A 12,541-nucleotide genomic window follows, 5' to 3' on the forward strand; every position below is an offset into this window, starting at 1 on the left:
GTACCACTAGTTAGAGCAAATATACAGGTTAAGGATGAAATAGAAACTATGGTGGTTGTGGTAGTTACTAAATTATCCTATCCTATACAGATAGATTTTCCTGGCTATGCAGACTTAATATGGCCATAGGACATATCTTCAGAGGGAGAGGTAGAAGTAACTACTTGGGCACAGGCATGAAAACAGGAAGAGGAGGTTTCAGAGGCAATAGATGTTCTCCCCTCCCATCCAGATTTGAGTGGGAAAGGGAGTAAGCCCCGAAAAGAGAAAAAAACTTAGGGAGGCAGATAAAGCTAGAGGAGAGTTCCTGGATACTGGAGGTCTCCCATGGGATGTTGATATAGGGAAAATATAGAGGGAAGACACTTCTTTAAAAACATTTTGGCAGGAAGTGAAAACGTACACAGAGAAGTGGCTTGAAAATCCCACTTATGAATGTATAAATAACATCCTGCAAGGAAAACCCAGTTACACAAGAAAGAATAGAGCAGTTAGTAGTCCCTAGCCAATATAGAGAAAAGTTTCCATAACTGGCACAGGAAAACCTTTTAAAGGCACCTAGGTAGGGAAAGACACTCTACCAAATACTAGACAGATTCTGCTGGCCAGGAATTGGAACAGATGTCAGTAGACACTATCAGGTATGTAGGGAATGCCAGTTAGTCAGAAGAAAAGGGAGACAGGATAAAGCTCCAGTTGTATGAGTACCTATCATGCTAGAACCAGTAGGCCTTCTCCTGAGAACAGCCAAAGAGAATAGGTATATACAGGCAGTATGTGACTATGCAACCCGATATCCAGAGGCAGTTACATTAGGAACCACTGCAGAAAAACGGATAGTGGAGGAATGAATAAAAATCTTTAGCAGAGTAGGTATATCTCATCATATATTGAGAGATCAAGGGAATAATTTTCAATCAACCCTCCTAAAACAGCTCGATGAAGTATTGGGAGTAAAAAGAGTAAGGACTAGTTCATATCGTGCAAAGGCAGATGATCTTACAGAACAGATGAGCCAACCCCTCACAAACTTGTTGAAAAAATATGCCGGACAGGACCCCAGTCATTAGGACATTTGATTGCCATATCTTATGTTTTGGTACAGGGAAGTACTGCAAGCCTCAACAGAATTTAGTCCTTTTGAATTACTGCATAGAAGACAACCAAGGGGGATCCTGGATGAAATTAAAGAGAGCTGGAGTAACTGGATTGAATCCCCTAAAAACCTGGTTATATATGTACTGCCTTGAAGAGAAAAATTGCACCCTGTAACCCAGATTGTACAAGAACTTCTAGCTTAGGCACAGGACTTACAAGAAAGGTGATATGATAAAAAAAAGCATGGAAGAAACAATTGGCAGTAGAAGACCAACTGTGACTGTTACTACCAAGCATTGAATGCAAACAAGCTCAGTGGCAAGGTCCTTATTCCATTGTGGAAAAAAAACCCAGTCCTATAAACTATCAAATCGATCTAGGAAATGGAAAATATGAGATCCACCATACCAATTTCTTGAGAAAATGGCATACACACTGTGCTTGTTGTTCTGAATAAGGATCATCAAGACTCACAGATAAGACATATGAAGGATTAGTACAATACCATTAATGAAGAGGTACATATCAATCAGTCTCTGTCACCATCACAAAAAGATGACCAAAAAGAACTAATCCAGATCTTCCACCCTACATTTACCAATGTACAACCACATTAGTGAAATACGTCATCAACAGAGGATGCCAAACCAATCAGACAGAGACCATACTGTGTTCCAGAGAGACTCCAGAATGTAGTAGAGAAAAAAGTGGATAAAATGTTAAAATTGGGAGTGACTGAAGCATCTCACAGTGAATGGTGTGCCTCTGTTATGTTAACCCCAAAACTAAATGGTGAGATGAGGTTTTGTGCTGATATGAGACAAACACATTGTTAAATTTGACAGCAATCCAATGTTACATATAGATGACCTTTTGGGTAGACTGAATAAGACCCAATATCTTTCTACCATCAATCTGATGAAAGGCAAATACCTTTAGAGAGGGCATCCAGAGAAAATATTGCATTTGCCACTCCACAAGGACTACTTCAGTTTACCAAAATGCATTCTGAGCTGCATGGAGCTCTTCCTACATTTCATAGGCTTATAGACAGAAAATTATCAGGAAAAGCAAAATGGTGTGAGATCTACTGGACAATATTGTGGTATACAACTAAAATTGGGAAGACCATTTGAAACATTCAGGAAGAGTAAGCAACAAATTGAAGAATACAGGACTTACAATAAACCCTACTAAATGCCATCTAGGGTTTAAAGAATTAAAATACCTGTGCCTGAGTAGTTACTCCTACCATTCCCTCTGAGGATACATCCTGTGGCCGTATTAACTGTCTAAACTGTGCAAAACAAACAAACACACACGGGATGTGACATCTTGATAGCCCTGAAAGGTATCAATTCTGTGTTAGACCAATTTACATTTATATCTGGAAAGGTTCCAAAGCCATCAGTTAATTTTATTAATTTTGGCATAGAAGACTCAGGTGCATCAATCAATACCAACTTACCATATATGAACAAAGCTGCTTAATATGCATAGATATCCCTTTGTATATACAAGTAGTCCTCGACCTATGACCATTCGTTCAGTGACTGTTCAAAGTTACAACAGTGCTGAATGAATAGTGGTTATGACTGGTTCTCAGAGTTCCAGCTATCCCAGCACCCCCCCCAGTCATGTGATCACGATCTGGGTGCTTGGCAACCGGTTTGCACTTATGAACAGTTGCAGCGCCCCGTGATCACATGATCTCCATTTGCAACTTTCCCTGCCAGCTTCCCCAGAACGTCAATGGGGAAGCTGGCAGGGAAGGTCACAAGTCACTGGGGTAAGTCTCTGTACCCACACACCCTACCCGAGCCCCTCTGCTTGTGCCACACCGGCCACTCATGCACCCCTGCGCACTCTCCCCAACCCGCACTGCACCCTCACACCCTCTGACCCGCACCACACCCTTGGCCCATGCCACACCTCTCACGCACTCCCTCGCACCCTGTCCCCCACCCACACTGCACCCTCGTGCACACTCCCTGCATCTCAGGCATCCCCTCACACCCTTGCACACCATCCCCAACCTGTGCCACACCCTCACACACACACCCTGACCTACATCGCACCCTCGTGCATCTTCTCTGACCCACGCCACACTCTTGCTCTCTCCACCACCCGGCAGTAGCCACTTAGCTGCCTGCTGGCCTGGGACTTGCAACTTCCTGCCCGCTTCCCCACTGACTTTGGTTGTGGGAAGCCGGCAGGCAATTGCCTTGCCTAATGACTGTGGGATTCGGTTAACAATGGCAACTGGGACTGCAGGGATTGCCATCACTAAGTGATGTGATCGTGCTTTATGACTGCATCACTTAGCGATGGAAATTCTCGTCCCAATTGCCATTTTAAGTCGAGGACAACCTGTAATGTAATGGGAATAAATTCCCCTGCCTAAGACCTTGGAATCACTTTGTTATAATAATAATGTATTAATTATTTGAAGCCCTACAGATCATAGATGTTGTAATAAGTACCTCCAGCAATGCAACATTACCTGTAGTAAGGTAACTCTAAGACAGCCTGTTAACTACATCTCTAAGTAAACATAAATTCTCTCATCTCGAAGTTAAATAAGTTGAAAAGCTGAAGGCTTTTATTTCTTTGAATTTTCCCACAGAAAGAACATGGAAAGGAAGGAAGAGGGGGGAAGGGAGGGAGCAGGGGAGGGGAGGGGAGGGAGGGAGCAGGGGAGGGGAGGGGAGGGAGGGAGGAGGGAGTCTAAGCCATGCTGAATTGGAGGCAACACTTCCAAAACTCTGGAAAGAAAGTAACACATGTAGATTTCTAAATCTGATTAGGCCTCAGGGAGAAAATAGCTTTGAAGGAAATTGGCAACTTGCATTTAGCACACGCAAAATAAAAAAAATAATTCAGATGATTGATAATGACACTGTTATGCAAATGACATAAGCAATGTAATTCATGTCAATTGCATGATGATTTCATTATTCAAATTCTACTGTTTTGTATCAATTTACATTTGCATAATTATGTCAATGGATGCAAATGATGCAATTTGCATCACTGGTGTAATAACATCACACAAGTGATGTCAATCTCCACAATATTTAACAGACAATCCATCCTCTCAATTGTCAGTTAAAATGAATCTTAAGTGTACAGTCTATAAGTGGATATATCCCTGCCCCAAGGAGCATACATTGTAAAATTTGATAGAGTATATAACAAAAAGGGAAGGAAAGAATAAACAAGTAACACATACACTTGGGTCAGTTCTACAATAAAATCATGCCTGTATCTATAAAATGATTTTATATACTGTATACATTTCTAGAAAGTAGTTGCTTCTGGCTTTTGGAAGAAACTTGGAAATAATTTGCACTGAAATTAGAAATTCAGGAAGACGTATTTAGACATGGGATCAGCATGTTCCAATCTGACTTTGGAAAGGTTAAGAGATGGGAGGTAGGTAAAAATCAAATCTGTATTTGAAGTCAAGCAGGTAACAGCATGAATTACAAGACTGGACTTACCACTGTTTATATTTTTTATATGGAGGGGCAGAGAAGAGAGAAAACTGGGGGGGGGGGGCAATGTGGATCAGGACTTCAAACATTAGAGGAATTAGGGTTATTTTGCTTCACCTTATTTTCTATTTCATGTATCATAAGAAAACATGAAGAAATTTTGAATAGCTGAGAAGAAGAATTTTGTAAGTAAAATTTTACTGAAAGTGATGTTTTGTTTTCAGATAAAGAATACGATTCCTCCATTCTCCTTAATTAAACTTCTATAGAAAACCCAAAACCTGAACAGAAAGATATATTGGGTTAAATGCATTTATTCTTGACAATAAATTTGCGCTGTATTTATTCTCTGCGAGTAACATTAACAACAGCACTTACCAACTTTGGTCACAATTTTATGAAGTAGATCTAGGTCAGAGCTGCTGGGTAGATAGGGGTTGCCAGTGGCCATCTCGATAATCATACAACCTAAAGCCCAGATGTCCACAGGTCTAAGATCAGGAAATGAACAAAGTGCTCAACAATACAAAGGCTAAACTTACAAAAGAAGTCTACTTCTTATCATATAAATGTTCTAAAATAAATCAAAGAAATTTCACCTTTTCTTCAAGAAAGCAAAATCAGTCGACTAACACACATACAACATGCACACACAAATCTTGCCATCCATGGAAGTCCACCAAATGCCTACTTTATAATTAGATTTGCAGCATCCCTATCTTAATTTCTCATATAGTCATAATACTGACTGCAGTGGAATGTAATTCTTTTATATAAAATTTCATATTGATACCAAACTTAGAGTGCACATCCAGCTGGCAGAGCCTACTGTAGCCCAAAACTCCTCAGCTCAAACTTTTGAAACTGTTTTGCTTGTGCTTTTGTAATCAAGGTTTTACCATAATACAATATTTACAGCTCTCTTCAAACTGTAGATTATGTACAATATTCTGTAAATTGCTGAGACTGTCATTGAATACGTATTTAGTCTTTGTCAAAAGAGTCTTCAGCATGTAGCAACAGCACCTGGCTGACTTTGTCTGAATTGGGAAATTAAGCAGGGTTGGGCCTGGTTAGTATTTGGATGGGAGCCTCCAGAGAATACCAGAGCTACAGACTAGAATGGAAAGTTTTAAAAAAAATCTAGAATAAGCAATGGCAAACCACTTCCATATTGTTACTGTACAAAGAAAACTACATGGCTGTTCCCTGAAGTTCACTAGGAGTCGAGTCTGATTCAAAGAAGACTTTTTAAAATCAAAACAAGGACTATATAAATGTATCAGGGCGCCATCTAATGTTCCTTTACTATTCTTCACTGCAAGCAAGTTTTTAGACATTTGTCTATAATAAAATAAGGTTTTTTTATGTGACTGCACTTTAATTAAAACTAATTAACAAGACTGTATTGAACAGCCATATATAATATTTTTTTAAAAAAATACATATACATACTTCCCATATGTTGTATCTTTTAATACCAGCTCTGGAGCTCTGTACCACCTTGTAGCTACATAATCAGTATAAATATCACCTGGGGCTGCTAAAGTCCGAGCAAATCCAAAATCACAAAGTTTAGTAATTCCAGTTTGTGAAACCAAAATGTTTTCAGGTTTAATGTCACGATGAATGACCTAACAGAAGAATAACGTAGAATCTGGTTTAAGAACAAAAAGATATTGTCTGAAAACAGAAAATTACATGCTGTCTAGTTCAGTAAATATAACAAGTACAAGATCAGACTGCTAAGCAACCAAGGAGAAAGATGGGAAGGCACTTATAAAAGAATCATAACTAAAACATTCAATAAAATAATATTTTGGGAGATGGAAAAAAAAGTCTGGGTCAGACAGTTGGACTGAACAAGCGTTCCTGGCTTAAAACTAAAGCACATGGCATATCTATATTATCAGTAGTATTAGTTTTATACTAGTTTAAACAGTGATAGAAATGAGGTTTGGAAAGCAAGTTGCATAGTGAGATTCTAATATGACACCCATTTAATTATTTTCAGAGGTGGACCCAACAAGCCCACTTATTATCATTTTGGGAACTCCATACTCTGTTTTATTTAAACCTGATCTTTTCTGTTAGCAGAACAAAGCATATTTGAAAAAATAAACATGTGGTATTTAATTATAATTTTTGTTTTAATACACTGGAAGGAGCAATAACACAACTGTTAATCATGTATTCAATTTCCTGTAAGTATGTCTTGAAAAAAGGGACTTACCCTTTTGTTCAAGAGTTGGGTGTTTGAGATAGGATGGATAAAGAAGCAAATGTCAATTCAAGAGCCCAGATGAAAGAAGTCTGTGACTCAGGGATGTTTGCTGCTCTGTCAGATTTTCCACATAGAATTTTAAAAGATGGGTATAAAAGAAGTTGGAAATTTTAATTTCAAGTAGATTTATTCTTTTTGGAAAACTACTAGACTTACACTGAAGATCCAGTAAGAGGAAGAATAAGATGACGCATGGGAGTGATTTGCTATTATACTAAATTGACATAACAGGTGTTCCTACAGAGAGGGCATGCTTCCAGGATCCCAACAGATGGCATTCTTTAATTGAAGGAACCCAAAGAGCACCAACCCTGCCAGACTGAATTGGCCAGGCAGACAGTGTGAGAGACAGGCACCCTCTCAAGTAATCAGGCCTTATGCTGTTGAATGGCTTTATAGGAAACTACCAGCACCCTGAATTGCACCCAGAAGCAAACTGGCAACCAGTGCATCTTGCAAATCAGAGGTGTTACACGGGCATACCGACGCATGCCCATCACTGCTGCATTGTGGACCAACTGAAGCTTCTGGATGGTCTTTGAGGGCAGCCCCATATAGAGTACGTTGCAGTAGTCAAGCTGGGCAGTACTTACAATATTTTTGTAAAGTACTTACATTGTTGCTGTGAAGGTAGTCAATTGCTCGAAGAATCTGATAAAGATACCTCTTAAGTCTTCTGCTATCCAGTCCATGAGAATAATGTTGCAGCTCATCTAAAATTGTATGGTCAATAAATTCAAACACTAAATGAATTTTCTTTTTTTGCCTGAAGACTTCAATCAGATTGACCAAGTTTTCATGACGAAATTGCTGTTGACAAAAGAGCAAATACGGAATATTTTGTGTGCTCAGCACTGTCCCCAAGACTTTTGAATACTACTGTTCAACTACTTTTTGATAATGAACTTAAGCCAATATATTGTGAAGTAATTTAATAAAAGTATCACAGATGCTACTATTAACTAGGAAGTCAGCATTTATAACCCATGAAAAAATAACTGAAAACTTGTTTCATCTACATTACAAGTAAAAAACTATTGAATTTACCCAAAGAAAGCCAATTCTGAATTTAAGAATTTTCCCCCAAAGAAAGCCAAGACTGGGGGGGGGGGGGACCCTCATCTGCCCTCTTTAGTGAATTGTAAAGCCTCCCAGAGTTGTTGGGAGTCGAGCAGCCTATAAATTGTATAAACAGAACAAATAAATAATTTTACAACTTACAATATTTATTAACATATTTCTAGCCCACCCTATGCCATATATATGCATGCATGTATATATATATATGTGTGTGTGTGTGTGTGTGTGTGTGTGTATTCATGCCATATAGATTGAATACTGAATATACACTAGCAATTACAATTTTAGAAAATTACTATAAAATTAATGCTACTAAACCAACAAAACTACACAAAATTGCACTAATCTCAAAGCTTACGTAGCTATCTCTTAAACTGTTGTTGAAATAAATCACCATGTATCATGAAAACCCTATGAAAGGGCTCATTCCATAACTCAGCTATCACAGCTGACAGGTCCTTTTCCTTTATCTCTTCCTAACATACAGCTTCTATGAGGGAACAGACTCACGGACCTTAATATTTAGGCAGGAACTTATTGGAGCAATGTCCCATTTAGGATTCTACATGTTATCACTAATGCCATGAACACGTACCATAAACATATGGCACCCAGTGCAATTCTTTTGAAATTGGTCTCATAGGAATATATGCTGGTACCAGGATCTGCAGAATTTGTGAGCCCTACCACTGCAGTCTCTAAGAGAAAACAAAATTGGTCTGTCTTCTCTTTGGGTCAATTTTGCTCAAAGCAGCTTGGAAACGGCTGTCCAGAACTTGCTACCAGAATCACAACCATCTCTTCAACTGGCAAATAAAGATCAGGAACAATGCAAAGGAAGACACATTGCTTCTGGCTGTGAGGTGGAAGAATCTAAAAGAAACTGAGAAACCATTTATGATGATCTGTGACACATCACTGCTGTTTTCTTTCCACTTGTATGAGAGTACCAAAGAGCCACTAATTTTAAATGTGGCATTTTCACTGTGTGTGGTAGCACTTTGCCACCTTCAATGATAACTTCACAAATATCCAGATAAGAAGTTTCAGAGAATGAATATTCTATCCCTGACTAGAAATGGTCATAGCTGGTCAGAGGTGCTTCAGATCACCAAAGTTATTTGATCTTCCAATGACAAAAAATGATTGAAGAATACTCTAGAGCTACTGACTCCTTCAACAGAAGTTCAATCGTATCTCAGTAAGTTATTTTTCAAATGCCCAGATCTGAGAACTACAATTCTATCCAGTCTGCAACTTATCAGGATTAGCTTCATGCCTTGGTCATTAGAGTATCCAGTTAGAAGTCCCTTACCTGCACAGCAGCATACAACTCCAAGGAAAGAGAGAAATATAGTTGGACAACATCAGCATAGCAATAACATCCACCACCAAATCCCAGATCACCTCACCTAACAGATTTGTATAGAAGTTAAACAGCATGAGGGTCTGAAAGGAACCCCCAGAGTTTACCACACAGAAACAAAGCTTTGGAATCTGAGGAATAATGAAAATAATTCTATTATTAAATACTATATCATTAATACACAGTTGCTCCATTTATTATCTACTAAAAACAATAGCATAACATAAACGTATCTTGCTGCAGCCATATGAAGATGTGAAGCAGCTGCAGCAGGATAATTTTAAAGAGGTTTTCTGTGCATGTGTGCATGCCCAGAAGAATCTCCCACTGGGATAGCCAGCAAAGCAAAACTGGGATAACTTCAACTTCCACTAGAACAATCTCACTGAAGGATATATTTTCAATATATTCAAGCACACAAAATCTAAAAATCCAAATCTGTAAAGCAAAGAAACTACTGTCACCTCTGAATAAGCCAGCCTTCATTGGAGCTATAGGAAACACAAGAAATGCATGCAGTAATAAATGTAATTGATTTCTTTGGAACAAAGTTCAAAAGTGTACACTTAGGGTGAGTGTTGATTTCTTTAAAAAGTGCGTGCTAATTTTAAAAGACTTACACAAAAACAAATCTGGCATAAACATAATCCCTTTACTTATAGATGTATGTACTTACTAGGTTATAATTAAAACGCTCCCGCATAACAAGTGGCCAACTGGCATTTTTTTAAAAGTCAATAAATTCACTGCCACTGCCATTGCAAAGATGTACTGCCAAGTACCTTCAACGCCTCCAGGCCTCACCGCCAGCTCCAGCACTATTACTGCTCTACTAGCTGGTGAACAGCTGATTGGTGCACCAAGTATTTCTTTGCATCCTGTGATTATTTTTAATTTATCGATGTGGCCCTTTCCCCTATACAAGTTATACAAGCCTGTATTAAAAGTACTGATTTTTAAAATAATAAAAGAAGCAAACCTTCAGGAATTTTATCTCTCTCATTGCAATTTTGTTGACAGACTTTTCTGGCTTTTCATAAAATATCTTAATGGCAACTATATGTCCCGTTTCCTTGTGTTTGCATTTCATTACCGTTCCGTAACTTCCCTCTCCCACTTTTCCAAGGATCTCATACATCTCCATACTCAAGTCTGAAATCTCTTGAGGAAAAAAGAAAATATTTGTGTTAACCAATCTTATTTTTGTTTCTTTCTTAAGCAATTTTTATAAATAAACAGCAGATAAATTATACCTACGCCATCAGAAGTTTTTCCCAACAACTGACCTAATGACACATAATCAGAATAAAACATCATATCTAATAAGCAATATAATTGTTAAAGACATTGACCAAGATTCTCCTGTCCAAGCCCCACTAAATTAAATGGGGGTAGTCAATATTAATCCCTTCTGGGTTTTTTAATGAAAAATATAAAACCTTTATTTAATTTCAGTGGAGAAAACTCAATTGGAAGATAAGGCTATCTACAACTATTTGCCATGATGGTATATGCTGCCACCAGTATTAGAGGTAATATGCTTCCAACCACCTGTTGCTGATGACTCAAACACAAACGTTTTATAGAGCTTCTGCTTATCAACTTTCCATAAGCATCTAGCTGACTACTAAAAGAACAGATTTTTGGATTAAACTGGCTTTTGATCTGATCCAGGATGATTCTGAATTCTTAGATTAATAATTTGGTGGACCATATCCCATCCAATACAAAGGGCAGCCTGCACTCAAATCAGCCAATTACGGTTTATAGCCAACTCTTAATTCTTATTACACTCTTATTTCTTAATGCGTTCATTCTGTATGTATTTGCAAACAACATTATGGCTCTAAGATTAATCATGAGAGTATGTCAGAAATAGGATATTGGCTGAGTTTATACTCTGTAAAAAAAAAAAGTATGTGTCCTCCTTCAGTCAGATTATTTGGAGAAACTATTATTTATAACAATATTATATTTCATTTCCAAAATGGTTAACTGCAGAATGCATGGAAAATGCTGATACATAAGAACAGCCTGAGAGGGTGGATCATGATCAAGAACAGGCAATTTTTCCGCTGAAGAGGATTGAATTTCAATGATCACCAACCTCTATCAGGATGGTCAATAGCGAGGAAATCTAGGAGAGGTAATGCAAAACCTCTGTGGGGATCAGCTCCTCTCTCCCTCATAATGAACAGTGTCCTCTGTTTGCATCCTTTGTGGATTATCCTCATTCATGTATTTTCCACTGGCTACACTGTGCCATTACAGATTACTCCCCCTTCCCAAAAAGAAAAAAAAAAATCAGACAAATGTGTATCTCCCATTCTGATTTTCACAGGAAGCATTAAAACCATCTAAAGACTCTTCTGCCCACTTTGGGGGATATCAGAGTGGAAACGTCTGATTAACCTCTCATTGCAAATGTGCCCTTTTGTGCGTTTGGATGTTCCACTCAATATATTCAAATCAATCCTCTGCATATTGATTCAGGTCCTTTTGAGTATATTGAGGCTTTCTCTGGAGCATGGGATTGTAGGACTGCAAAACAGTCCTCTGCTTTTAGACCTGTATTTCGTTTTCGACGACTGTCAGTCTGCAACATTTTACTCACTTTCATCGCATCTCTTCCCATGCTACAGTATTTGGAAACACAACCCGAGCAAGCTTCGCAGCTTCACCTCCGTACCCCTCCCTGCCTGCTCTTTTCGGGCCTCAAGGAACCTCCTTCCCGCGTCACACCGGAACACACCACGATAGCTCCCCTCCCGCGCAACCTTTATCCAGGGCGCTCCTGACCTGCTCCCGGGAAATCCCCATGTTGAGTCTTCCCAGGCCTAGCCAAGCAAACCGGCCCTGTTCCATGGCAACCGCCGCTATGTCAACAGCCAGGCACGACGTCATCACGTTCGATAGGTTTCGGGCAAGGCAAGGTCCTGGGTGACGTAGGCTCCCAGGTGGAAGAGTATTTGTTGCCCCGCCTAATGGGTCTTCTGCAAAGCCGCGGTTCCACGAACGTCCCGCGCGTTGGCAAAGTTGGGTTGAAAACACCAGAAAATGCCAACTGCCGTCAACCCGGAAAATGCTCATTTCTTTGTCCTCACGTTAACACCTTGCATCGTCAGATGGGCGAAAAGCTCCAGGGGCAGGCGGTTTCGGCTGCGCGGTGGCTACGTTCCTGAAACTAAGGAGGAAACGCTATTAATTGCACGGAGG

The 12,541-nt window shown here is 39.2% G+C and overlaps 1 protein-coding gene and 1 long non-coding RNA gene across 20 annotated transcripts in view; one reads left to right on the plus strand and one right to left on the minus strand.

Moving 5' to 3' along the window:
- Positions 1–3,776, plus strand: part of LOC103050998 (uncharacterized) — a 58,366-nt gene extending 54,590 nt beyond the window's left edge. For all 9 annotated transcript variants that reach the window (XR_015794761.1, XR_015794764.1, XR_015794760.1 and 6 more), the window contains one exon: positions 1,106–3,776. This is a non-coding gene — a long non-coding RNA (uncharacterized LOC103050998). The remainder of the gene's footprint in view (positions 1–1,105) is intronic.
- Positions 1–12,541, minus strand: part of CDKL3 (cyclin dependent kinase like 3) — a 37,628-nt gene that overhangs the window by 24,225 nt on the left and 862 nt on the right. For 6 of the 11 annotated variants that reach the window (XR_015794757.1, XM_025174865.2, XM_088133749.1 and 3 more), the window contains 5 exons: positions 12,125–12,509; positions 10,305–10,484; positions 7,495–7,689; positions 6,051–6,229; positions 4,974–5,086 (listed from right to left, as the gene is read on the minus strand). Coding sequence is in view for 10 of the 11 variants with exons in the window: in XM_025174865.2 (XP_025030633.1) it covers positions 4,974–5,086; positions 6,051–6,229; positions 7,495–7,689; positions 10,305–10,484; positions 12,125–12,415 (958 nt within the window). In the remaining variant the exon portion in view is untranslated. Of the gene's footprint in view, positions 1–4,973; positions 5,087–6,050; positions 6,230–7,494; positions 7,690–8,554; positions 10,487–11,432; positions 11,607–11,939; positions 12,080–12,124; positions 12,510–12,541 lie in introns of those variants that run through there. The other 5 variants (XM_088133754.1, XM_088133755.1, XM_088133753.1 and 2 more) reach the window with 5 other exon arrangements.

The sequence above is a fragment of the Python bivittatus genome, unplaced genomic scaffold (genome assembly GCF_059951505.1).
Source record: "Python bivittatus isolate LINGU-HERP-01145 unplaced genomic scaffold, Pbiv_v1 ctg000080_np1212, whole genome shotgun sequence".
Taxonomy (NCBI): Eukaryota; Metazoa; Chordata; class Lepidosauria; order Squamata; family Pythonidae; genus Python; species Python bivittatus.